This window comes from Athene noctua, chromosome 19 (assembly GCF_965140245.1).
Source record: "Athene noctua chromosome 19, bAthNoc1.hap1.1, whole genome shotgun sequence".
In the NCBI taxonomy this organism is placed as follows: domain Eukaryota; kingdom Metazoa; phylum Chordata; class Aves; order Strigiformes; family Strigidae; genus Athene; species Athene noctua.
This window is the reverse complement of record NC_134055.1, coordinates 11,718,321-11,745,324: the sequence shown is the minus strand read 5'-3', so window position 1 is coordinate 11,745,324 and position 27,004 is coordinate 11,718,321. Positions and strand designations below refer to the sequence as shown.

Genomic DNA, 27,004 nt, shown 5'->3' with positions numbered 1-27,004 from the left:
CTGGAACATGAAGCACCTCAGAGCAGCCTCTCTGTGATATTTAGAGACCTCCCTGGTTTAAGGAGATGGCAGAACAAGAGAGAGAAACGTAAATCTAGCAAGAAATAAAGCACTCTGCCTCCTCTCTGGCTCTTGGGATGGGCATCGGTGCCCGGGACAGGCAGGGGTACAGGCAGGCATGTTGTCTGCAGCCATCTTTTGCTGGCTTCAGAACTGAAAAAGCTCTGCCCTGAGCTAGAACCATCCTCAAATACTCTTCCCTGTCTCCATCACTTGTCTCAGGCATTTCAGCCACCTCCTCCGCCACGCTTCGCGCAGCTTCCAGCACGGGGACACCCACATTGTTCGGGGCATGTGGGGTCTCTCCGAATGAATGGCTGGAGCATGTTGCATACAGCGAAGCTGAAAAATTACAGTCATGAAACGTTAAACACTGCAGTGAGGAGCAGATACCTCCTAGGTAGTTTTCCAGGCCAATGGTTACAGCAATCTCTCTGTATGTTTACACACAAATAACAATAATTAAAGCAAAAACCAACAGAACTGCATGAACTCCTAACCAGATTAAAAATTAAAAACTAAAACCCTCTTTGGAAAACAGTTACACATTTTCTGTGTTGTTTAGCTATTCAGAGTCTCGTAGGAGTCCAATCTTTTAATGAGACATGTTATAGGATGTAATTACATAGGTTAAGATCACAAGCATTCAGGGAAAAACTCTGTCCTTGCTCCGTAGGATGGGAACAGGAAGAGTTTCGTGCTCAAAGCCCTCGGCATGGCTGACTTCTTGTGAAGAACAGTATTATTGACTGGGTCGTCTATCTGATTGCAGTTTAATAACAAAATTTCAGAGAAATGCATGAGAATTTCAGTCACAAATTTGCAGCATGGGGAAATCATTCATTAAAACATGAAAAATAGTTTGTTTGATTTTAAGATCTGAAGGATTCCGGTTTAAAGGTTTGAGTAATAAATACATTTTACTTCCTACCTTTTCCCAGGAAGGATTCAAATACTATGGGGCCTTCATTTTGTATGCAATCAAATATTAAGTAACATTTTAACCAGCACTTTTCACTCCTCACCTTGCAACTCCAACCGTTAAATAATTCATGCAAGACTAACGACAAAATTCCCCCTCCTGTGATTGCAATGGGCAGAAGCTCTTTCACATCCCTTCACCTGCAGTAAAAGTAAATTGGTGCTAACCGGGATCATCGAGGGCTGGGAGCAAGATTTCTAGCTGCGTTTCCAGCTCCGAGGCTGCTTCTGTAGTGAAGCAAGCAGCAGCGGTTAACAGCCAGCTCCGGTATTCAGCCCGCAAGCACACTCCTTGCAAAGCGTTATTTTTTTTAAATGTGCATCTCAGAAAAATCATGTTTTCCCTCGCCTGCTATTGTCAGTGATCACTTGCCTCCCAGCAGTCAAGAGATAGCAGCTGATTAATATCAAATCTCTGGGAGCTGTTAGATATCCATCAAAGGCCTGAAGAGTGTGTCTTTTGCCTATTGAAACAGTTTAACCACTGATGGGATTATAATTATCTTGCTATCAACTGCAACAAAGCAGCTCAGCAGGAGCTGTTACACTTAAACAGAGGAGGTCAACTGAATTATCCTAGTGAGAGAGTAAATGTGAGACCATGACCTTGCTCTATAGATTGTCTGTAATTAATTGGGTTTATGATTTATATTGGGGTCAAGCTTTCACCTGTCAGTCCCAGGCCAGTGGGTCACACGCTCAGCAGCTGGATGGTCCCATGCTATCACCACCCATTGAGGATTTGGGATATATGAAGCCTCTCTGCCCCAAGTGTGGAGCAATTCCTGGCTGCAGTAGTCATGGATGAGCAAGGTGGAGCTGCAGCTTTTGAGCTAGGAAGCATGAAAGAGCTGCAGCTCACATTTTTCTGGACCAGAAGAAACATGAACCAGGGAATAGATTGAAAAAATCCATCCATCCAGGAAGAAAGGCTCAGGCTTGCCATTCAGGCGGGAAAACTCAGCCTAGGCATGCGGAAAATATTTCTGACAGCAAGGACAGTGTTGCCTGAGGAAGTGGCAGTTCAGGACCAGATGGGATGAGCATCTGCCAGGAAAGGGCCTGGGTATGGCCACCCTGGGGGATGGAGAAGCTGCTTGGCACCTCCCACGCTGGCCCCATGTGCACTGGGCTGGGGGTGACCCACATGCTGGCACTAGGGGTGACCCATGTGCCGGTGCTGGGCATGGCAGGACTGACCCTTCCTGGGGCCCTGTGCTGTGCTGGGCACCTTCCTCATGGCTGCAGAGAGACCCATCCTGGAGCAAGCAGCCCGGGTATCTGCCCATTGCTCACCTCACTGAATCTCTTCCAGCTCCATTCCTTGATTCCTTCCTTCCTCCCCTGCAGCTCATGGCTTTTCCCCTTGAATTTCCCTGAAAATTTCCCCTTGAAAGCAGTATCTACCCCTTGCGTGCACCTTTTCATGGCAGGGAGGTCCCAAAGTCTAGAAAAAACATGGCTTTGGCCATGCGATCACCATCACCCAGCTTGTGTCAAAGCACTGCAGCGCTGGCAAAGCAGGATGGGTACCAGCTGCTGTAACAAGCTGTACTGATGTCTATTTATTAGCAATAAAAAGAAAAAAAAAAAAAAGATTTGGATTATAGGCACTATGATTAAAATATAAAGAAAGAAACACAGACTGGTTTCCAACTCAAAATGCAAACTCAGAGAGGGAAGTGGTAGATGGGGAATCTAAACAGCAAAACGATGATGTACAAAGAACAAAACAACTAGGAGAGAGAACAGGAATATGGAAAAAACAAAGCAAGAGGAAAAAAGAAGAGAAATTAAAAAGGAAAGAATAAGAAAGAGTGAAAAAAATCAGAAGTGGAAATAAACAATCAAAAGAAATAGCAAAGGAAGGAGACAGCATACACATGGAGAATAAAGGAACAAGGGAGGACAGAGACAGAGCAAATTCATGCAGAGAACAAAGTGGTGAATGTAAGGCAGCCCCAGACACAAAAACTAAGACAAGACAGCACTAAAGAGAAAGTAGAACAAAAATAGCACCAAAGGAGAAAACTTAAGGGAGTGAAGGTACTAGTGAGATGACACCGGAGTCAATGGGCAGAGCAGAGCGTGGGGGCATCGTGGGAGGGCAGACGCTGCTCCTGTGCTGCCCTTCTCCTCCAGTGCTGCCCCATGGGACGATGAGGGGGCCCAGGGAGGGTGGGCAAAGGGATCACACCATGGCAGAGCCCCACAGCCAGGGCTGGGTCCACCATCTGCCTCCCCACCAAGCCTCTCTCTCTGCCCTGGGGCAACCACGTCCTAGGCTGGAGCCAGCTCTGCCCACAGAAACCTCTCCAAAGGTGTAACAACTCCTCAGGTGCTCTGAGTTGTTGCAAAATCACCAAATGGCAACGGGCAGCCCTCCTTTCGATCATAACTTCACCCTCCCTCCCTCCCTCCACCAGAGCTCAGGGTCCAGCTGGCTCCAAAACACACCTGCATCTGGCCAAAGCTGTGGCCAGCAGTGAAGCTAGTGGCATCTCTGAGATAACATATTTAAGAAAGGGTAGAAAAATGCTGTACGGCTGCTGTGAGAGAGAAGAGTGAGAAAAATGTGTGAGAAATAGCCCTGCAGACAGCTAGGTCAGGGAAGAAGCGGAGGGAGGAGGTGTTCCAGGCTGGAGAAGGGATTCCCCTGTACCCAGTGGAGAAGACCATGGCGAGGCAGTTTGTCCCCTGGCAGCCTGTGGAGGTTAATGGTGGGGCAGATACCACACCGCAGGAACTGTGGCCCATGGGGATCCATGCTGGAGCAGTTTGTGAAGGACTTCATCCCATAGGAGGGACCCCACAATGGTACAGGGGAAAAGTGTGAGGAAGGGTTGACATAGACCCCCAGCAGCGCTACAGGCTTGGGGAGGAGTGGCTGGAGAGTTGCCAGTCAGAGAGTGACCTGAGGGGTTGATTGACAGCCGGATGAACAGGAGCCAGCAGTGTGCCCAGGGGGCCAAGGCGGCCAATGGCATCCTGGCCTGTGTCAGCACTGGCGTGGCCAGCAGGGACAGGGCAGGGATCTGAGCCCTGGGCTCAGCACTGGTGAGGCCGCCCCTCAGTGAGTGGGTTCAGTTTTGGGCCCCTCACCCCAAAAAGGCCATTGAATGACTCGAGTGTGGCCAGAGAAGGGCAATGGAGCTGGGGCAGGGTCTGGAGCACAGGTCTCCTGGGTAGAGGCTGGGGGAACTGGGGGGGTTCAGTCTGGAGAAGAGGAGGCTGAGGGGAGACCTCCTGGCCCTCTGCAACTCCCTGCCAGGAGGGGGCAGAGAGGGGGGATGAGTCTCTGGAGCCAAGGAGCCAGCGCCAGGCCCCGAGGGAATGGCCTCAAGCTGCCCAGGGCAGGGTCAGGATGGCTCTGAGGAAGGATTTCTGTGCAGAAGGGGCTGTTGGGCATTGGAATGGGCTGCCCAGGGCAGGGGGGAGTCCCCGGGATCCCTGGGGGGGTTGAAGAGTCGGGCTGAGCCAGCGCTGAGGGATCTGGGGGAGTTGGGAACGGTCAGGGTGAGGGTCATGGTTGGGCTGGAGGAGCTTCAAGAGCTTTTCCAACCCAGATGATTCTGTGATTCTGTGAAAGTGTTATGGACCCTTCCTCATCCACCTGCACCACCTGGGAAATAGTGAGGAAGATGAAGAGCCTGTAAAAAAGGGGGTGTTGGGAAGGTGGTTTTAGTTTTGTTTTTGTTTCTCACCATCCAGCTCCATTTTTAATTGCAATAAATGAAATTGTCCTCAAGTCAAGCCTGTTTTGCCCATGATGGTGATCGGTGAGTGATCTCCCTACCCTTCTCTTGACCTATGATCTTTTTCCATCTTATTTTCTCCCCCTGCCCTTTTTTAGAGGTGTTTTGCCAGTTATGAGGCCTAGCATAAAGGACACAGCCAGCATAAAGATGAACCAATAACCAAATTGTATTTGATACAAAAGGGTCAGTACATGGGTGAGCACTGGGGGTACAAACAAGTCAGTCAGATTATACATAATCGACATCAATCCCACTGACCCCAACAACAACACCGCACGACCAACAATGGGTGGAATAAATGGTGACATGCAGTCTCCCAGAGAAGGGACGGGAGACAACCGAGTCAACAAGCCAAACACATAAGACCAAGGAAGCCACACACTGAATCTCTACACAGCCCACGTTTACAAAGCCAGACCTGAGTGGAGCCCAGTCCCAGGGAGGCGGGAGGTCCTTCCCCAACAGGGAACTCTGCACAGGGCACCCACCTCACACACAGACACTGCCCCTCCTGCAAGGGGTCCCAGCTGTTATCCCTCAGTGGGACACCTGACCCTTGGTTACTCAGTGTGGGACCCCTGGGGCTCCTTTACCCAACGGCTCTGTCTGCCAGGCCGGCACCACCCTGGGGGGAAGCCTAAAGGCAAACTCACCCCCCTTTGTGAAGGGCTGTGGGAATCACCCACATGTCAGCCTTAATTTGGGGTTTGGGGTTGAAACCCCAGCATTTCAGGAGGGCGGGTGAGAGATCAGCTGGGTCAAGCCCACCACACCTCTCCTCAGCCCAGCGTCTCTGCAGCCTTGGGAAGCTCCCGCACATGCCACTGACACATGTGGGATCTCTGCTCCATCCGCTATGTGGGGCTGTATTGCTGGGCTGGTTTTCCCAGGATGAGGCTTCGAGCACATTTTCAGTGCTGAGGAACACTGTGGGAAATAACCCAGCCTCCTCAGGGGGAGCTTGCAGGGCTAAAAGGATCCTCGCAGTAGCTGTTCTGCTCTCAAAATGCCAGAAGTTGTAACCAGTTTAGTGCTGGGTGCCAATTCTGCATCTCAGCACAGCAAATCACCTTGTCCCCACTCAGATGTTATTTTCCTCCCGGCTGTGATTTCTGAAGAGCACAATAAGAAATTAGTTCCTGCATGGGTTCTTGCCTAACTATGAAATACTTGCCTATAACAATAAAACCTAGAATTACAATAGCCAGGAAAGACATTTGGAGAGCTATTACCCATCACGTCTGAGAGCCACCAGATGGGAATAAAATAAGAAACTCCTCCTCTAGAAAGCTCTCTGGGTTATACAATCTTTCTTCTTGTTATTTTGCCTTCTGTCAGAGGAACATCACTTGACACAGAGGATCAGGATGGCTGTTCTAGGTAGTTATTCCTGCATGCCTTCAAAATAAATATTTAGCAGTTTAGGAGACCCAGGAGCTAATGCCTAGGCTATTATTTTCCTAATAAATAGCACTGTCTCAGGCACAACCAGTGTGCAGGTTATTTCAGCTCCAAGTGTGATCCAAAGCACTTGGACCAAATTCTCAGCTGGGGCTTGCACGGGTAACCCAAACTAGCAGTCCTGAAATAGGAACTGACCCTTTTTTTCTGCTATAAATTCCTGCCTCAGCCCACAGGTGAGACCTTCCCCGGGTGAGGAGCCATGGATAGCACCAGCTGCTGCACCCAGCTGAGACATCAGCAGGTATTTATCACAGTAATCCTCGTGGGATGTGACACTTAGACCACTGCTCTTGACAAGATATCCTGGATGACCGGAGACTGCTGAGCTGGGATTTCAAGCTTGTCATTTCGACTATGTTATTTTATTTGAATGTGTTGCTAGAAGGATGCTGTCACTTTGCAAAAGGCAAAGCCTTCTTAGCAAAAGGCACAGCCAGGATCCCAGTCCCACCAGTGCTGACTTAGCTGAAAACCCTGAATGAGCTGAGCAACTTTACTGGCTTCATCATGTTGTGTGGCTCCTGCCTATAGAAAGATGTAAAGCCATTAATAATTTGGGGAATTTTCTGATTTATAAGAACAGTGATTCCAGGAACTACCTACTCCCAACACACAGGATCAGCCTACCTACAAGACCTTGGTCTTCCAGTAAAAATGCAGAAGAGCTCAGCGCCTCACCTTCCTGGCACTAGGCTGGTGGGCTGGAAGGGTTTATGTCCCTAAAGCTGGCACAAAGTTTTTCTCATGTTTAAAGGACCATCTACACATCACTTTGGCTTGGCAGTGACCAGGAAGGGCCCTTAATCCTTCATCCCAATGTTCTTGGAAATCCAGCTGAGATTCCTAATGGTCATAAACGCTCTTCCCACTCCCCAACCCCCATGCAAGATGGCTTCTCATCTGCAAAAGATGAGCTGCAGATATTTCAAATGCCTAATTTCGCACTGCATAGTGGAGTGCTTAAATCTGTATCTATTAGCAGTGGATGAGTGCCCAAATTGCTCAGTGATCAAGCAGAGAGGCTTTTCTATAGAGAGTCCATGACTTAAACTTTTGACTTCAAAATGACAGCAGTTTAACTTCATTTGAGGGCTTGGAGGGGACTTTCAGAAAGTTTGGCGCTCTGCCCTGGGCAGCACAAATGTCCTGCTAAGGGCATCAGAAGAGTAAGAGCTCACTGGACTTCAGTCTGCCATAAAGCACTTCAGGTCGTACCATTTTAGACTGGCTCTTACGAAGTATTTCTTTGCAGAAGGAGATGTTGGGCGTTGGAATGGGCTGCCCAGGGCAGGGGGGGAGTCCCCGGGATCCCTGGAGGGGTTGAAGAGTCGGGCTGACCCAGCGCTGAGGGATCTGGGGGAGTTGGGAACGGTCAGGGTGAGGTTCATGGTTGGACTGGAGGAGCTTCAAGGGCTTTTCCAACCAAGATGACTCTCTGATTTTCTATGCTGCAAATGGAACACTCCATGATGGAGCTCTATTCACCACGCTCTGCCCAAACAGGCCCAAGGTTGGACACTACACTTACCTGGACTGATACTAACAGCCTGCTGTTCCTCAGCTCAGGTGGGAGAGCTGCTGCTCCTATCAGGAGAACTGCAGCGGTACCCTTACTACATGGTGCACCCACAGATATACTTCCCTCCTGCATAGGAATATACCTACCCGCACCTTGCTGTCCTTACAAGGACACCACATCATCAGCCAACCTGTTTTTTAGGAGAATATGGAGGTAATAAAGTGGGTCTAAGGAGTGCCCAGGCTTCGGGTTACATTTAGAAACATCCAGCCTGGGTACAGGAACACATTTGCAAGTGATGCTTTTTTACCATGTAACGTCTCTTTTCAGCCGCTTGAATGTAACTGCATTATCTTGGTGAGTGGCAGCCAGCAGGGATGGATGAAATGGGAGGTTAATCTGCATCGGCCATCTCTCTTGATTTCTCCTTCATTTCCATTTCTTTTTAAAATGGAAGTTCCATTAAAACAGCAGCACTTTTCTATTAAATAAGTAACAGAGAAGAATGACTGCCTCTGTATCTCATCAGCAGTGAATCTTTTTAAAATCACTCAAGAGGCAAGGCTCAAATCATATATTTAATAAGAACCACTTCGATATCACTTTTTAAAGCAATTAACATATTATTAGTGATAAGCACAAGATGCAACAGATCCAGATTTCTAAGACAGATTTCTACGGTTTAGGAGGGTGCAGACGTCGGGTCGTCGCCTCAGCAATCATCTCTGCATGCCACGAACCAATGTCAGAACAGAACTTCAGTTACATGGACAGAGCAGATAAAATTCTCACTTTTAATCCTGATTTTGCTCGTGCTGCTTCTTTTCAGTCATTTGAAAGCACTCTGTGTACACCAGTGAGAATGGGCAAACTACCTCCGCAGGGTTTCTGCCCCACCTGAGGGTCCTGGAGCAAAGTGTTCGTTTCCACTGTCACCTTCCTTTTGGATATTCAGGCGTTTGTTTTCCTCATGGAGCTGAAGGAAAGGCATCTCTGAACCTTAATGTTTTAAAGGATCAAACTACTCATTGCCAACAGGCCTGAGGGAAGCTCCCAAGCGCAGGTACCTCACCTCTGCCAGGCAGCACAAATGGCACCGGGCAGCTGGAGGTGCTCAGTGGTGCCCCCTGCTTCTGGCAGGGGCTGCTGCCTTCTGAGCGGAGCTGTGTGGACACCCCGGAGTGACTTTAGCTGACAATCCGGTGCGTTAAATAGACCAAGTCCCCCCTGCCTGGTGGCTGAAGCATGTCCTGCCAACTACGGTAGCTGAGGTGTAGCCACACATTCATTTCTGCTGCCGGTGACGGGGACAGAAACCTCCAGCAGCTGAAGCAGATGGAAGGCTGGGGGCGGTGACACCTTATACCACCACGATTAAATCTGACAAAGCCCATCTGTTGGCACCCTGAGCACTGGCAGGACTAGAGCTGAACTGGGAACCATGAATTACAGCACAGGCAACATCCAAGGGCTTTCTGGTTGTTTATCCTGAAAGATGCAGCCTTTTCCCAACACTAAACAATATGTGGCTTTCACTGATGACTGACAGCAAACTGATTACTCAATTAAAGGGCATTTTACCATTTTGGCCATTAGCTGTGAAGTCTCAAATCCCCCAGACTTTCCTGGAGCCCACTTCATCCGCAAATTACTTTTCTTAGAAGGCAGCAACAAATGCAAGGGGAAGCATATCATGCATCTAAAGACATTGTGATCATATTGGTTTTGTAAGTGCTAAAATTTATTACACAAGAGATGATGCAACAGCGAATAAGAGAGCAAAATTCTACATTGACTCCCTACATTGCAATTCAGGGCAGCTAAGAGGTTTTACTTCATTAAGGAAAGCAAGGGAAAAAATTCAGAGACAACCCCAATGGATGGGGAAGTCTTGTCAAGCCTAAATGAACAATCAGTCCTATGTGACGCTCATTGCTGTAGAAGGAACAATGAAATATATCTGCTTCTGTCCAATAAATTACTAAAACATCAGTTATAAACCTGCTGCATGGCATTGAAAATTAAACTCATTAAACATCCAGGTAGCTTCATCCTGATGCAAATGGAAGACAGGCATGAGTGCTCTGCAGCAAACAACTCTGTGCACATCCCATCTTTGGGAAACATATTTACACATACATCTCATATATTAATATATTTTAGTGCACCCTAGCCAGAGGGCAACCAGAAAGAGTATTATTCTGTGAGAAGGACAGGAGATGGGCTGGCTTCTCCTCTCCGCTGAGTGAAGCCTGTGTCCACTCATTAGTCTAGCATCCATGTAAAGCAACTTTGCAAGATGACGTTTCCCTTTTCCAGGTAGCCAGACATCAGGACCCCAGAGCAATGGTCTCCCACAATGGCTGGGTAGATTTGGTAGCCAAGATTACTGCGAGCCAAGAAAAGCAGGTGAGTTTGCCCCACCATGCTAACAAGCCTCAAATGACTTCAAGGTCAAGAATTTCAGTCAAACTGCCATTTATTAGTCTCCCTGTCCCCTCCTTACTTCCCCACAGCTTATGAGGGTCTGCAGTGACACACACTGTTTGGGGTGGACCTTGGCCACAGTCACACACTCAGCAGGCAGGAGAGGTGTGCTTGAGCCTCAGGAAGAGAACACCACTGTAAAGTTATGGAAACTACCACTATTGATGTGTTCGTTGAGAGCAAGGATGCCTTAAAAACAAACCCTATAGCCTCCATGGGAGGGAAGCCCGAGGGGGACTTCCTCTCTTTCTTTTGTGTTACCTGCTCTCAGTCTGTTACATCCACCAGAGGAGCATCCATCCTCACTTCTACAAGAAAAGACAAAAAAAGATGGGTCTCCAAGGGGACAGTGCCAGCCAGTGGCCCCGCTGGGAGGGGAAGGTGGATTGGCAGCTCCACAGGCTCCATGAGCAGGAAGCATCCTGCCAGCCTTACTCACGATGCTTGAGTCCAACGGATACCCAAAAGGGCAGGCAACTGCCCAAACAGGCAGGCAGACATCCGAGATCTTTTCTACGGGGAACCCATTGGAGGTCTCCATGGGAGGGACTGGTGCTGCATATGGGGCTGGCTTGGCCAACAGCAGTGCGGGGGCAACGGAGAGGGGGCAATGGGAGATCAGTGGTTTTATTCAGCAGTATTTTGTTGGATGACATCTTTGATTAAAGGTTGGAAAGATCCACGGGAGCTACAGGGGTGAGGTTTGACTCTCCCAGACTCAAGAGAGGGGCTGCTGGATGCAGCAGCAAGAAAGGGAGAAGAGGATCTCGCAAAACACCACATCTTTCAAACTCAGCTCATCTGGGGCTCGGCAACCTTCTCCTCTCACAAGCACATACATTTTTATCCTTGCCAGGCAGGTATATCCAGTGTCTCGGCTCTGATCACGGTGCAAACCCACCTGGCCCTTTGGGAGAGCTTGGAGTCGTCTGAGAAAGCAACAATTCCCTGTCAGTAAAACGCTCACAAGACTGCATGAGCTTATTACAGTCATTCCAGCAGAAATAAGTGGTACCTTTTAGAGTGCTTGCCAGAAGGAAATAGCAGTTCTGACCCAATTCCACACAGTTGGAATCAGCTGTGGGAGACTAATACACAATAAAAATAAAAAGACACAAATGCCCATTTCCCCCATGTCCTCTCCTAATAACATGAATAAAGCTCTGTTTTGATATTTTGTCCTTTCCAAAGGAGTCCATTCGGATCAGTCCAAGTCAGCTGTGTTTCAAGTCAAATTCCCCTGACTCTTCCGCCTTTTACTTGATGAAATTTTTAATCGTCCACCTTTGTCCCGTGCAGCTGCGAAGAATCAGATCAATGCCGGCCATTCCCTTGTTCTCCACTTCCAAGCATCGTCCCGTTCCCTTGTTCAGGATGGCACCATTCTAAAATTAAAAGATATGGGGAAAATATTTTAAAAATTACAGACATGGGGATGCCTATGAAGCAAGCCAGGACTGTGCGCTGCCCAGGAGTGCAGCTGTGTTCTTGTGCGCTGCTGGAAAGTGCACAGCACTTAGCTGGGTGATAACGCAACAACATAATCCCTAAAATGATCAATGTGAATTGAATGAGCAACCTTTATCGTTGACAACACAGGTGCCTAACACATCAGCAGCCAAAGGACATCTGTAACCTTTAAAGAGCATGTCTGCACCCCTGCATCAGGAAGGTGTGACGCTGCTGTAGAACGTTTGTTATTTACACTCTGCTTTGGGACAAAAGTACTATTTTTTCATGTATTTCACCATAGATTATCTGTAAGAAACAAAGAAATCTGGAAGTCATCAGCAGGGTAGGTTACATCCACCCGAGGGTATCAGGGAAACTTCTACTGGACATTGTCCTAAAATACTGTCCCTGTCTCTGATCCCTCTTAACCTTTTCCCTCTGCCCTAGGACCTGGCACCTGCTCTTGCATGGGATCATTTTGTCTTCACCACACACTGTCTCACACCAAGGACAATGTGCCATAGCCCACGGTCTGGGGAGCAGAGGGGCAGCATCGATGGCAGACTGCTACGGACCTGTATGAAACTCCAGCGCTTATGGAGGCTGCTCTTGACCTTCTCGCAATCGAGGAGCTGAGGGAAGCGGCTTTTCACGTTATCCACCAGGCAGCGGGTATCAGGTAGAAGAGTCGTGGTCCCAAGGGCACCGAGATGTAGGAATCCCTCCTTGGTGTAGCGTGCAAGCTTGGGACAGGGAAGGAGAGGAAGAAGATCATCAGTATCTTTGAAGCATCATTAAAAAGTGGTAAAGGACAAGTTTGCAAAGCTCCAGAAAAAAAAACAAAACTGTGAGGAAGATGCACAAAGTACAACTGACAAGAGGAAAAAACCCAACTTTTTCTAGCTTTTTTTCCTTGTTTCAGGGCTTTTTTGTAGACGCAGGTGAGGAGCTGGAGCACAGGGAAAGGATAACTCTGAGCCTTCAACCCATCCTGAGGCAGACTCCTCCAGCCTCCTCTGGGCCGGAACACTCTGTAGGCTGGGGCAATGGATGATTTCCCTTGGTTTTCAGCTGGAGCCAGCTGGCTTGGCCAGTCATGCTGGCCCAGCCTGTGGCTTCTTGCATGCTTGGCGAGAGCCAGCCTTGCTTTGGCCTGCAAACGATGTTGCTGGTGTGTCTGGCACAGCCCCCCAGCAACTCCAACAGCAGCTGGGCAGCAACGGCAGCCAAAGGGGGCCAATATATAACTGGCCCCGTTCCCTGGAGATGAAAGCCCAAATCCTCCCCAGGGCTCAGCACTGAAGCAAAGGCTCAGGATTGCAGGTAACCCCTGCGATACCCCCTGCATCCGACTGCTCAGTGCTCCCAGCGACCCATCTCGGCTGCCAGAGGGATGCAGGCTGGGAGCGCGGGGCAGCGCTGATGGTCTCAGGGGCGTTGGGCAGGCGGCGTGCAGCCGGCACTGAGATGGCACCGAGACAGCCCCGCTGCTGCGGCGGGGCCACACACAAAGGGCTCCTCCATTTGCAGTGTTTAAGGAATCCCACCAAAATATTTCCCTAAACATATTTAAATTCAGGAGTGAAAAGAGATGAATGACAGAGGGCTGCCTTTTTATAGTTCAAGGGAAAGATATACACAGCTGCTTATTTAAATTATGAATCAATTCATTATCTAGCAGACAAATAAGGAGTATTCAGTACATTAATTAACTGAGCATATCTGTGACCCAGATGCTTAAAAAGAGACAGTAAATTGCACTGGGAGTTCAGGTTATCTCAGTTAGAATAATGAAACACTGAAAATCAAGTTAAAACAATGTAACAGGGTCCAACTCCAGCGAGTAACTGCAGATACAGTTATGATGCTTGAAGACAACTTTGCCTTCCCTCCGCGATGCTGGCTGCAGGTGTAGGTGTGCCGAACCCTCTGTCGGGCCCCGTGCTGCCTGTCCTCCTTGGGATGGGCGGCTGGTGCACTCTGCTCCCAGCTGCTGGTGCAGTTACATGTTTAGCCGATGTGTTTTGTATCAAAGCAAGAACTCCCCTACGTTATGCCTCGCCGAGATTCATTTGCCAACGGTATCCACTCCAGAGGGGGATTCAGCTGTGGTACAAATGCAGAGGCATGCCCGCAGGGCAGCCCACACCCTACAACTGATGCTGGCATGGGGCAACGTACAGTACCGCAGTACAGTACCTGCTCTTCTGCCCCCCAAATCCCTTTGCAAGACGGTGCAGAAGAGTGCATGCCTCTTTAGCTTTACATTAATTTCTCCTCCAAAGTGCTGTGCTGGCACAGCAGCGATGGAAAGGAGGGCAGCCTGCAGAGCTTAAAGCCATAACCACCACATCCTCCTCCTCCCGTTTCACTGTCTCCCCCAGACACGGGGTGCCCGACTGCAGAACGAGGATCCTTTCCACCACTGAGCTCAGCTCACACTGTGCCGGGCTCCTGGCAACAGAGCTGCCCAGTGCATGAGGCTGGAGCAACCCAGGAATGACCCCCTGGGCATCTCCAGCCCAGCTGAAGGCTCAGATTCACATTATTTGTTTTTAGCAGGTTGCTGTTTCGTTGAGCCAAGCCTCAAGCGAGACGGTGCTCTCAGCCTGACAGTGTGTTTTTAATCATGCAACTCATCTGAATTAGTATTTCACCACCAACACAGAGGATGAGGCCACCTGACTTGCAAAAAAGAAACAGGTATATAAAGGAAAAGACAAAAAAAGGACAAACCCTCTCAATGACAGACATTAAAAATCATCCAGAGGTCCCAAAATAGGCAATGCAAGTTACTCTCCTCCTGCTTCCAAAATGTTTCCTACCATGTAAATAATAAGTGTGCTAGACACTAGACACTCTTTTTTTATGATGTTTGGCAGCTTGTCTTCAGACAGTTGGCCTAATGCCCACAAGGCAACATGATTTCTGCTCTTACATGTTATCGCCTAATGTGGTGAGAAAATAAGTAGAGCAAAAATCAAATCTTTCCTGAGGAAGGGAGTGGGGTGGGGGCTGCAGGGAGACAAAACAAGCTGAAAAACAAACATGGGTATTATGAAAAATGCATTAAGTGTATCTATTAGATGTGTCATCTACTATGTATAATAGACAGATAAATAAAGCCCTGAACATGTGTCTGGATCTAGCACACTGCCTAACGCCTGATCTACTCTGACTAGCACAGCAGAGGCTCAGCAACAGCCGCTGCAGCCTTCGAGCCTGTCCAACCATCAAACCCGAGTGATTATTCCCAAAAAATCCAAACTCATGAGTGAGAGCCCCACTGCGCTCTCAAGACATTTTGGGATTTTTTTTCTCTTGGGATATTTTGCCTTTGATGCCTTAATTATTTTGTTATTTTGCTCCTCTCCAGAGCAATCTGGGGGTCTCAACCACAAGGTGAGAGTGAGGGGGTGAAGCACATGGGTAAATGGGGAGTCCTGCAGTGAAGCACCGATCCTGCTGCCGTTCGGTTTTTCTTGAGCGATAAAAAGAAAGAAAACACAGAGCAGAGGCAGGCACTTAGGATGGTCCCACAGGCAGCTGTGGGGAGTGTAGCTGCAGCCTGGCCAGTGCTTTCTACCTGTATTTGACCAGTTAGAGAAGAGATGGGAAGCACTTCTGACTCATCACCACATAGTGCATTGACCAGTATTTTAAAGAGCAGCTTCAGACAGTGCGCTCGTGTAAGACCTGAGCCTACCTTAGAAGCTGAAGATGCCATACAAATGCTTTATAATATCAGTAAATTACATGTGCCACTGTTATTAAAACCTTCTGAATGGTTGCAGCAATTCGCCAGCTCAGCTTTTTAAGCAAACTTGCCCGCTTCAATGTGGTAGCACAGCCCCAGACAATGATCTCTGGGAAAGGTGGTTGATGAGAAAAGTTGAGTGAACAAGATGTTCTAGTGAGAGGCTTCTGCAAGTGCTCACAGGGATATTCAGCACCAGTGAAAAATACCCACAGGGTAACACGTCTCCTTGGCTCAGGGGAGCACAGGAGGGCCTGCCATGAGCAAGATTTAAATATGATCCTTTGGACACCACATTTGGAAGTCTCAGCAATGTAATTGTGTAAATCCTTCCCCTTGCTCTGGATTGTACCTGTGTCTGTGCTCTTCCCCTCTCCTCCTCATCCTCACAGCACAGCCAGGTAAGCTCTACCCACAGGATCTAGGAAGGCCCTTTCACCAAATGTTCTCCTGCTGGACAACAACAGTTTTCTCCTCTCAGATGTCTCCTAAGGATTGTCCTTCCCATTCTTCATTCTTTCACTGCTGACCACCCCAAAAACATTGCCTAGGTCAGCAAGTGTCTGAACAAGGCTACTCCCTTGGAGATCCTATGCCTGCTTTGCAGTCACCAATTATTTCCTCATATGACCATCATGGTGCTGCAAGATAACAAAAGTTTGTCTTTTTTTAAAGAAAGTTATTTCATTGATGAAGAAGGAGGTTTTTCCAAAGTGCAGGAAGTTAATGACAGCCCACGTCACTGTTAAGTCCAGTGATATTTCATCTAACAAAACTGTTTTCTTGGCTTTGTGGAAAGGCAAATCACTGAAGTCATCCATGTTTAACTTCCATCCTCTTGCCCCTCAAAAAACTTTAAAGTGATCTGTGCTACATCTCACTGCCTGCTGAGCAGGTTTGTCAGCCTCCAGGAAGCAGACCAAGGTGAAGGATATGGCAAAAGACAAACATAGGGGTACCAGCCTGAGGAAACGCCTGAAGGAATTACCTAGCCTGGCACAGGACAAGAAACAAAGGGAAAGACAAAGAGAAAGGACCAGAGAAAAATAGCTTAAAAATATTAACAATCTAACCATTTAAAACTGGTTAATATTAATGAGGTCTTACACCTCTTAACTGATGTAAGTGACCCAAAGCCACATCCTCAGAGAGAAACACTGATTCACACCCACAGTCTTATGAACACCCTTCCAGACAAAACTGCGTGCTGGTAAAACTGCATCTTGCAAAGTCCCCCACCCAAAGGTTGGGTCTGGGGGGCTGCTCTGTCCTGGGGGGACCCACAGCCCCAGGTGATGGCAGGAGGGTGGTGGGGCACACGGCCGCACACGTGCCCGGTGCATCGCTCGGGCTGATCTCCCACCGGCAAGCGTGCACCACCCATACATCTTCTTTGATTATTGTTTCTGGCTGGCTGCATCTCAGGGATGGAAGAAAGTTAATTAGACGTCTTAACACCTGGGAAATAAAAGCCTTGATGACCTTCATTGACTCTATTGGAAAATAATTTAGGGTTGTTTAGCTTCCTTTCTGCACTGAGCAGATCATCAATTAGCAACCATAAGTAAAGTGTACAGTATTTTCTTTTTAACACCATTTAATCTGATGTGCTGTTTTGTCACCCTTGATGCTGCTGTGTCCTGGATGATCTCGGTATTGATGGCTTTGTCCTCAAGTCCTGATGCTTAAATGGGCAAAACATATTTTATCCTATAATTAAATGAAATGCTCTGCTGGGTGAACATTATCTTAAGTTTTATAGTATTATAGTGCTTTCTATCGCCCTAATGTATCACCATAGTTCTGTCACTCCAGTGAGGTATTACTATATTATTAGTGTAATACATCATTACAGCAAGGTGTTTTCATGATGTATCGCTTAAAAGATGAAGCCATCAGTAAGAAAAAAAAATCCACAAGCAGGCTTAATATAATTACAGGATAAAAGGATACTTCATCATGAAATCTAATGATGATTTGACCTGGAAGTGAATGAGAGCAGGGAAACCAGAAAGCTAAGGGAAAGAAGAGAAAACCCAAAAATTTCCCCCTGTGATAAATGCTGTAACGGAGGTGCTGTGCATAAAGATCTCATCTGCATTCAGCGCAAGGTACGGGATCCATCGCATCCAACCGATCCATCTGGATGCTACGCGCTCAGCTTAAACGGACCGGCAGTCAGCAGCAGAGAGAGCAGACACTGAAGATACAGTGCAGGCTGCCCTGCCTTGGATGGGACACATCTCTCCCCACGGAGCAGGTCATTCCCCCTCTCTCTGTGCTGGGCTGCTCATCTACAGATACGCAGCAGCCACAGTGGACAGTAGCACAGTGTGGGGATGGACTTGGAAAGAGTGAGGCCTTCCAAAAAAATCCCACCCTGACCTGGCGTGGCAGGGAATGGGACCCACAACACCGCTGTCCTTGCGGCGTTAAAATGTCACACCATACCTTTGCTCTCTGCAGCTGAGGAACCTGTGCCTTACCTGTGAAATGCATTTAAATGAGTACGGCTGGGCCACAGTATCAGGGAGAGAAGTGGAGGTTTTAGGAGACTACATGAACATTGGGCACAGGCACCACTGGGTGCGCGTTCAGATATTCAAAAGACATTGCAAATCCTTGTGGTTTTCACATATATATATATAAACCAAGTGAGCTATTTGAACAAAGTGTTTACATTACTTATAATTATATTCCCAGTAATAAATTACAATATGCAGCCCATTAATTAAACAGTAGTAGTGAAAGTCCAATTTCTTTTGTGCGGCGCCTGTGCTTCTGCAAAAGGCTAATTTCAGAGCTTCTGCACTCACTGATAGCTACTTTGAAAAAGCATTTTCAATGAGTTAAACTAATTGCACGTATCACGAAACAAAAGAACTGCCAAGAACCAGCTCTCAGCTGAAGAGGAAAGGGACAATGTGGAGGTGGAAGACCAGGAAGAAAACTCTGTGCTGAGCTTGCACGACAGGCGAGCTGAAGGGAGCCAGCAACACTGCAACGTTTGACTTCAGAACGTCAGGTAGGAAAAGAAAACATCATTAAGTTTAATCACAAAAACAGCTGAGGAAAAAATAAATAACGTGCTTGTAGTCATTCATCTTAAAACCCAGGGTTAGCAGACAATGTCAGGCTAATTCAGTTTCTCATACTATAATGCACTTAGAGATTTAAGTTTCTATCCAGAAAGTCCAAAAGACAGTTTGCGCCATTTAAGAACAAAAATGTGTGCATTTAAGCAACAGCTAGGTTATATTTAGCAGTGACTCGATCAGCCACAGCTGACTGATCTTTGTTTAAAGGCAAGGATAAACCAAACTGAGATTTGTCTCTACCCCAGACAACTCCCACAGCTGGTTCTTAGGCTCAGGTGGCTCCTGAAGTTCACAGTTCAGGCTCAGATGAGCTCTGGGACTACTTAACCCTGGTGAGCATGGAAAGCCCAGGGTGACCATATTGTGAGAACAGGCTCTTTATGCATTCCTATCACTTGAACGAGAATTTTTTTTTTAACTAAACATCCTTGAGCATGGTGGACCCCAGACACTGAGGCTGCCACAGCTCCAGTGTCCTGCAGCTCTACATCCCCACTGGGCTCCATCTCAATCTTCAACACATCCACATGCCAGTGAGGCTCATTTTGCAGGTGGAGAATTAAAAGACATGTTTACGGTTGAGGTCTGTGATAAAACAGAGAACTGACATCCTGTCTTGCTAAGACCTGATTAATGCTCCAGGTTTTCATCCAGATTTGATGAGCTAATCCTCAAGTCATGACAAAAAAGTCAGACCTTGTCTTAGGGAAGCTACCATGAATGGGATCACACATTCTCAAGACCCTAGGGAATGGTCACAAGATTTTGCTGTGAACTTTAATACGTTTTTCCCACCTGAAAAGCAGCAGTTGGGGCACCTCCCTTCTTCGTAAAGACCTCATCCCATGTATGGGCTGCATGAGCACTGTGGAGGATGGATTAAAGAAAGTTCTGTTTTCAAGACTGAGTTACTCATCTCTGGTATTCACAGGTATTCAATATTGGGGTATTCAACAGAAGACACCCAAATCCAAGCTGGTCTACAACCCACCATGGGCTAGAACATAGCTGGACCTAGCAAACTGGTCACTGCAGCCTCTGTTTGACCTGGAAAGCTCTGATGCTTGAATTTGAGATCTGCTCAATAAATAAATAACCACAAATAAATTGGGAAAGCTTACTGTCTTGTGGGGCACTCTTCTTCCTCTCCCTGCTCTCCTTTCTAATTCATGGGAGAAGTTTTCACAGGCAGGGTTTTATTATGCAAATACCTGCAGGTACTTAATGGGATGGTCTTTATTTTATTTCAGAGTTTTGGTCTCAATGAATGCAACGGTGGTGCTGAGCTTTCCTAGGTAACATTATGAGGGAATCAGAAGTTGCTCCTCTCCACACCTGCACGGAGATCCCAGTGACCCTGGAGCAGAGGTGCAGGGCAGGCTTTCAGAGCTCCTCAGAGCAGAAGTTCAACACTGGCTTTGAGCATTTCTATGTAATTGATGCACTTCTGGGTGAAGATGAAGTTTTGATACCGTAACTTGCCTTTGATGGTATGGTGCTGTGTCACCTGTGGTGCTTTATCACAGCAGTTTGCTGCCATGTGATAATGTCAACAGGACTTTGGTGCTCACAACGCTTTAGACAGGTGGTCCTGGCCCTACAGCAGTTCTCAGCCTAAACCCCATGTCATCTGACAGCACTGGTGGCTCTGGTTTGGGGTTGTGATATTAAACTAAGCTGTTGGAATGTGTGGTCAATGCCAGACTAACATCATAATGCCAAGACAGAAATGATGGAATGACAAGCCATGGTTGTCTTATTGGGTAACGGAAGAGTACAGCGTCCAGGTCTTCCCTAAAACACACAAAGACAGGTTGTTGTCCTGCAAGTAAAAAAAAATCTCCACAAACACCTTAAACTTACCTAACTCAGCATCGTGGCACAGTTGGGATAGGACTGTCTCAGCTAACCTCCCCCAAATCAGTGTTAAGCTTCCAGAGTAACATTCATCCTCTTGGCAACAGAGAGCGACAGGCAGGACCTGCCCCACTGTGCCATGGGTGTCCTCCTGTGGCACATCTTGCCTGCCTTTGAGAGAAGCTGGATGATGGCTTCAGCATAGAAACTTGGTGTTCAGACAGATTTTAGGTACAGTTTTGCCTCAATTTCTAACCAGACCAGTAGATGCTACTCCTTCAGCACAAGTGTGGCCGATCCAGAGACGGTAACGGAAATATTTCTGAGTCTGGCAATAAGCATGGGCTTCTCAACAAAGAGAAAAGAAAAACAACAAGAAACAGACTTGTCGCAGAGGAGTTTATCCCTGTTTCTACCCAAGCACAGTGACGGCAGAGCCCATCATCTGCAACCTCCCTTCCATGGCTAAATTTCCAATATAGACAGCCACAGCATTTACATGGGAAACGCAAACAAAAGCAGAATGTTGATCAAATCCTGATGATAAACATGCAGGGCCTCACTGGATAGAGCTAAACTGCCAGAAGAACAAGTGCTGCTACTCTGTGGCTTTAGAGAGGTCAGGCATGATTTCGATAATGAAAGAAAACATAAAAATCACATCATAATTCATGAAAACCCCACGTGTCATAAGATGGCCATTCTGCTTCCATACCTAAACAGAAACTTGTTGTATTTTCTCCTTAAAGATTGTAGGGGAGAAGGACATTGTGCTAAGGGATTTGCATGATGAGATGATGACCATGAGACACACAGAAATGAAATGAAAACACAAATTACAGGATTTAGGCAAACTACTGAAGTGAGTATATGGACAGAGAGAAGAGAAAAGCAGAGGCGGGGAGGGGGCCTGGAGAAGGGAAGTTAGTGGGGAACTGGGCAAATTATCCCCGGAGCTTAGTCCAGCTTAGAGTCTGCTGATGGTTTAACAGATGCCAGCAGTGACAGAGCTACTGTTGTACCCTGTTTTGTTCCAACTCTACTGTGATCGAACCAGCAGCATTCCTGTGCTGCTTTCTTCTTAAAATATGGTAAGAGATAAAAATACAGAAGAGGCTGAATTAGTTCATCATTACTAACTTTCAGTATTTGACACATTCAATAATCCTCTAAAAGATATGAGATCTAGAGTGAATCTTGCAATGATGATTTTTAACCTAGAATAAGCTTAAAATTAAGATAGGAAGCTTTTGGTTTGCTCCAAAACTTCTGGAGAGGCAAAAGGAGTGCTAGAAAACTAATGCTATGGTAAATCCCAGCCAAGCTGAAATAGCTAATTATCATCCTCCTAAAAAGCACTGTTTGTTTTCTTTACCCAGTTGATATGTTTTTACTCTGCTGGGTGAAAGAGAAAGGAAATGTCTTAAAATGCTCTGCCTGTGTATGCTCTGCTCTGTTCATTGGCTATTTGCTTTCAGCATTATTTACCCTTGTCTGTTTTTTTCAAATTATGCTTTTACTTGCAGCTCTGGCATGATTATGGTAATCCAGAAAATAGCTACTCTAGGAGTACCTGGAAAAATGCACCCTTATATCTGAGATGTTTTTAACAAAGAGCAGGACCTTACACATCCAAGAGAGAAGCCAACAGACATGTTGCACATCCATGCTCTGCCCTCTGTCCATCCAGTCTCTGCTGGGTACCGCTGGCTCCTGACACAGAATCTCAGAACCATCTCAGTTGGAAAAGCCCTTGAAGCTCCTCCAGTCCAACCATGAACCTCATCCTGACCATTCCCAACTCCCCCAGATCCCTCAGCGCTGGCTCAGCCCGACTCTTCAACCCCTCCAGGGATCCCGGGGACTCCCCCCCTGCCCTGGGCAGCCCATTCCAACGCCCAACAGCCCCTTCTGCACAGAAATCCTTCCTCAGAGCCAGCCTGACCCTGCCCTGGGCAGCTTGAGGCCATTCCCTCGGGGCCTGGCGCTGGGGCCTTGGCTCCAGAGACTCATCCCCCCTCTCTGCCCCCTCCTGGCAGGGAGTTGCAGAGGGCCAGGAGGTCTCCCCTCAGCCTCCTCTTCTCCAGACTGAACCCCCCCAGTTCCCCCAGCCGCTCCCCAGCAGACCTGTGCTCCAGACCCTGCCCCAGCTCCGTTGCCCTTCTCTGGACACGCTCGAGTCATTCAATGGCCTTTTTGGGGTGAGGGGCCCAAAACTGAACCCACTCAGCAAGGGGCGGCCTCACCAGTGCAGAGCCCAGGGCTCAGATCCCTGCCCTGTCCCTGCTGGCCACGCCAGTGCTGACACAAGCCAGGATGCCATTGGCCGCCTTGGCCCCCTGGGCACACTGCTGGCTCCTTTCAGCCGGCTGTCAATCAACCCCCCCAGTCCCTCTCTGACTGGCAGCTCTCCAGCCACTCCTCCCCAAGCCTGTAGCCCTGCTGGGGGTTGTTGTGGCCCAAGGGCAGCCCCCGGCATTTGCCCTCAGTGAAACTCCCCCAGTTGGCCTCAGCCCATGGCTCCAGCCTGTCCAGGTCTCTCTGCAGAGCCTCCCCACCCTCGAGCAGATCAACACTCCCACCCAACTGGGTGTCATCTGCAAAGTGACTGAGGGTGCACTCCATCCCCTCGTCCAGATCATCAGTAAAGACACACGGTCCCAGCAGAGTAACTCCTCACCTGCGGTCCCCAGCCATGGCACGGGTACAATATTGCCGTGTGGTTCTCCTGCGGGCCCTGGTCAAGGCAGACATCTTTTGCCTTGTTGTTTCGAAGCTGTAAGAAATAAAAAGTGCAGAGTTATATGGCCCTGTCTCTTAGGAGATAAGCAATAAACTGATGTGCAGCAATGTCTCTAGCCTCTCTTGCTATAGAAGGAATACATGGTGCTATATCACTAGGCATAATCAGGCAGAGAAAGGTTTAGTGCACCATATGTTTTCTTTAAATACAGGGGCTAATGATGACTGCTTTTATATAATAATCACCATTCAAAGGAGCCAACTTCCTTGAACACAGTTTTCTTTGTATTTGGTCATGTGTGGTGGTAACAAACATATTTTTAGACTGCCGTCAGCATGTTGCCAGGAGCCTGAAATCAATGCAGAATCGCTTGTATTTCATTGAAATCTCAAAGCGCTCAAAAAGGCAGGGGAAAAAAGTCCAGCTAGCACAAGGAGCCCCTTCAAATTGTCATAGGGGTGCAGGAGGAGACACAGAGATAGCAAACCAGCCATCAAGTACTGAAGGACACACTTTGGAGAGAGCATGGAAGTGCTGGGTTCATGCTACAAAGCCACTGCGTGTGTTAATGCAGAGATGTCCTCTCTCCAGTCTCCCCACGTAGGTCAACTCCAATAATGCATTTGAAAAAAACTACTTTTGGGGAGGTTTTAGCTTGAAGGCATTAAGTAATTTTGTTAATAAATCTTTCTTAAAATCAACACCCATCTGGGGTGCATGGTCTGTGCTTCAAGGAGCCTTCTCAAACTGCCACTGTTCCATGAGACCTACTGCAACAGAGGATTATCAGTTCCCATAAATACCTGTTTTTATATTCCCAGTACAGTCTCAAAGCCAGCAGATATTGAATTAAGTCTCCTTACTTTATCTCGTCCCTAAGCTGTTGTGACAACACACTGTATCCTCTAGAGACCTTGTAAGGAATTAGGCTGAGTTTAAGTCAAAGGGTTTTATAAGATGACTATGTATTATAAGTATATATACAGCTGCTTAATCCATGGAGTAAATGGGCAATATAGATAATTTTCTGTCAATTCAGTAAATGAGGTATTAAAATATTTTACTGTGTATGATCTCCAAAATCAGAAATAAATCCTAAAATAGGTTTTTAGAAGAAACTGTGAACAGATTTATACAAATTTATATAATTACACACAAATACCAGGTTTTGATTCATATTCCTCTCCTTTCAGGCTATTTCTCATCAGAGACTCACCAGCTGTAAATATTACCAGTCTGATCTAAGGGACTGCTCAGCCTTAATTACCTCTCCATAAGCAATGGTGTTGTTGTATCTTCTCATTTCTGGATAAACGTGGTCCAGATACCACTGGAAATTTTTACACTTCAAGCTCTTCCTTAACGCTTTTCTCTCAGAAACATCCCCAATGTCAATACCTGGATTCTGAAAAATAAAGACACAGCATGTCACTAAATGGTTACTCTTTAAAAAGATTAAAAATAAGCATTTCACTGATGTTTGATATCACTTCCACACAGAGGCCATGCCAGGGAATTCTGGCATGCATGTCCAAGGTGGAAATCATCCCCACAGAGGTCAGAAGGAAGATTTCGGTTTCAGAGCCATAAGTGAGAAAGAGACACGTTCTCACAGGTTTTGAAGATGTCCTTGCAATGGCCATCAGATTGCTGCTGGGCATATTTTGGTCCTGGGATGTAATTTAGAAAAGAGAACCCATATGAAGAAGAAAAGGTTTTGAAGGAAATACAAGAAGTTCAGTGTAACAGCGATGAATTTTCCCAGTGATTGCCCTGGGCTTTGGATCCATCTGGGAAAGACTAAATCTGTCAACAGGAACAATGACAAAGTATTTTTAAAAGATCTCACCTCCCTTTTACTGATGTACAGACTTCCAGAAGAGTTTAACAGATAATGTACATGAGGGTTTAAAAGATGGTCATGTGCTGAATCCTGGAAATGCAAATCCCTGACTGTGCACTGAGCACCAAACCTGTTTCCCTTACACACCAAGGGGGTGTGACCCTATTAAGAGGCAACACAGAGGACAGCACAGTTAAAAGGTATAAAATAAGGGGGGAAAAGAAAAGAAGAAAAAAGAGAAAGGTTTAAGATTCATATATAATAGAGGCAGATATCTGACAATAAAGGAGAAGAATTACAGGAGAAGAGAAGTTGAGGCTGAACCTCAGAAAAAACTCTTCACAATTTGGACAATTACATGGTGAAATAGTCTCCCTGGAGACACAGAGGAACCCCACAGCTCAAGCCAATTTAAAAGCAGACAAAGCTACAATATCTGTCCCCGAAGGAGTAATCTTACAGGAGCCAGGAGCAGGGGTTGAAGAGAGCTGCCCCCCTTTAACCTTTTATTCCATTACTGAATTTTGTGAACTAATGCAGCAGCCAGGTGAAGGAAACCAAAAGCACATTGCAGCCCCTTTTACTCCTTCCTACAGGTGCCTGGGTTTCTACTCTATTTTAGCTCCTGCTCTTGTCTTTTGCCATGATCATTAAATACAGCTGGGAAAGCAATTTTCCATTACAATGCTTGTAATGATCTTCTAATGAATTATTCACTCTGCTTTAGAGAAGACACCATTTTAATGCACAACTGGTAGCTCATAGGTAAAAATAAAGATGATTCAGTGTAGACAGGTAGGACAGACTGAAATCTGAGTGAGTGAGATGGGACGCAGAGCAAAGCGGGACCGCAAACCAGTCAGCACCTGAAATACTCAGTTACACGGGGTTTGCCTTGGTTTTGAATATAGGGGCATGGCAAAATAATTCAGCATATATCCATAAGCCCCTGCACAATATCACCTGTCAAACAAGGCTTCTCTAAAATTAAATCTCAATTTTACTGGTAAGACCTATACAAAAATCTCAGATTGTTTTTAGGGTAACCCAGATCCGTTTCCCCAGACCCACTCCTGGTGCCAGTTTGTGTGATGCCACTTTTTCTGAGCGGTGCAGGACCTGTGGCTTCCCGATGAATTTTAATCCCTTTTTGCCATGCTCCAAAGCTGTTCCTGAGCTCTAAACTCAGGCTGAGGCATGGTGTCTCAGCTCTAAAGAGGAATCAGCCTGAGGACCGGGGCTGAATCCACAGTAAATCATGATGCCTGCCTATGGGTGTTTGGACCTTGCAACCTGTTTTATAAGAGACCTGAAATCTCTCGGTCCTGCAGGCAACTTTCTGCCTCTCTGAACACTCGGAGTGGTGCCCGTCACAGCCAGTGCCCTCCTGCAGCTTGCTGGGTAAACAGCATTTCTTTCCATCTCTATTCATCTACTCCTCAGCAACTAACTAACCCAGGACTCCCCACCACCCCCAGGACAACAAACCAGCAGCAAATCGACCCTTACCAGGTACCTGTTGATCTCTAATGCAGTACAAAGCTGCGACTACCGTGGCTCCAAATGCCAGTAAATCTACCCAGATGTAACCTTTCCTCAGAAAGCAGCAGCAGCTCATGTTTTTATGTTTTAATGTTTTTCAAAATGCCCCAGAGCACAGCGCTGTCAGCTGGGGATGCTGCCACAGCAGAATCAGGACCGCAGCAACTCTTTGCAGGGGTGTGATCTGCAAGGTATGAATATTTCATCTTCATTTTTAGCACCGAAAGGGTGGCTGTAAATAACTGCTCACATGGGGTCTGGCCACTCATGGCAATGTTTTTTCCTCACACTTGAACAGAGCAGCCCAGCGCTCGCGCTTAAGTACACTGCCAGTGAAGTGGGTGTCGAGGGGCTCTGCAAGGCACCCTGAATGCCCAAGCCACCCACATCCTGGAGAGCATCGCTGCCTCCCCTCCCCACCACCTCTGCTGCTTCTTCTGGCA

General features: G+C 47.2%; 1 protein-coding gene across 1 annotated transcript in view; it reads right to left on the bottom strand.

Moving 5' to 3' along the window:
* Positions 1 to 5,157: 5,157 nt before the first annotated feature.
* GALNT17 (polypeptide N-acetylgalactosaminyltransferase 17) overlaps positions 5,158 to 27,004 on the bottom strand; it is a 224,147-nt gene continuing 202,300 nt past the window's right edge. The window contains exons 8-11 of the mRNA XM_074922730.1: positions 24,444 to 24,581; positions 23,114 to 23,209; positions 12,297 to 12,464; positions 5,158 to 11,654 (exon numbers count right to left, since the gene is read on the bottom strand). Coding sequence (XP_074778831.1) covers positions 11,526 to 11,654; positions 12,297 to 12,464; positions 23,114 to 23,209; positions 24,444 to 24,581 — 531 coding nt within the window. The 3' untranslated portion in view covers positions 5,158 to 11,525. The remainder of the gene's footprint in view (positions 11,655 to 12,296; positions 12,465 to 23,113; positions 23,210 to 24,443; positions 24,582 to 27,004) is intronic.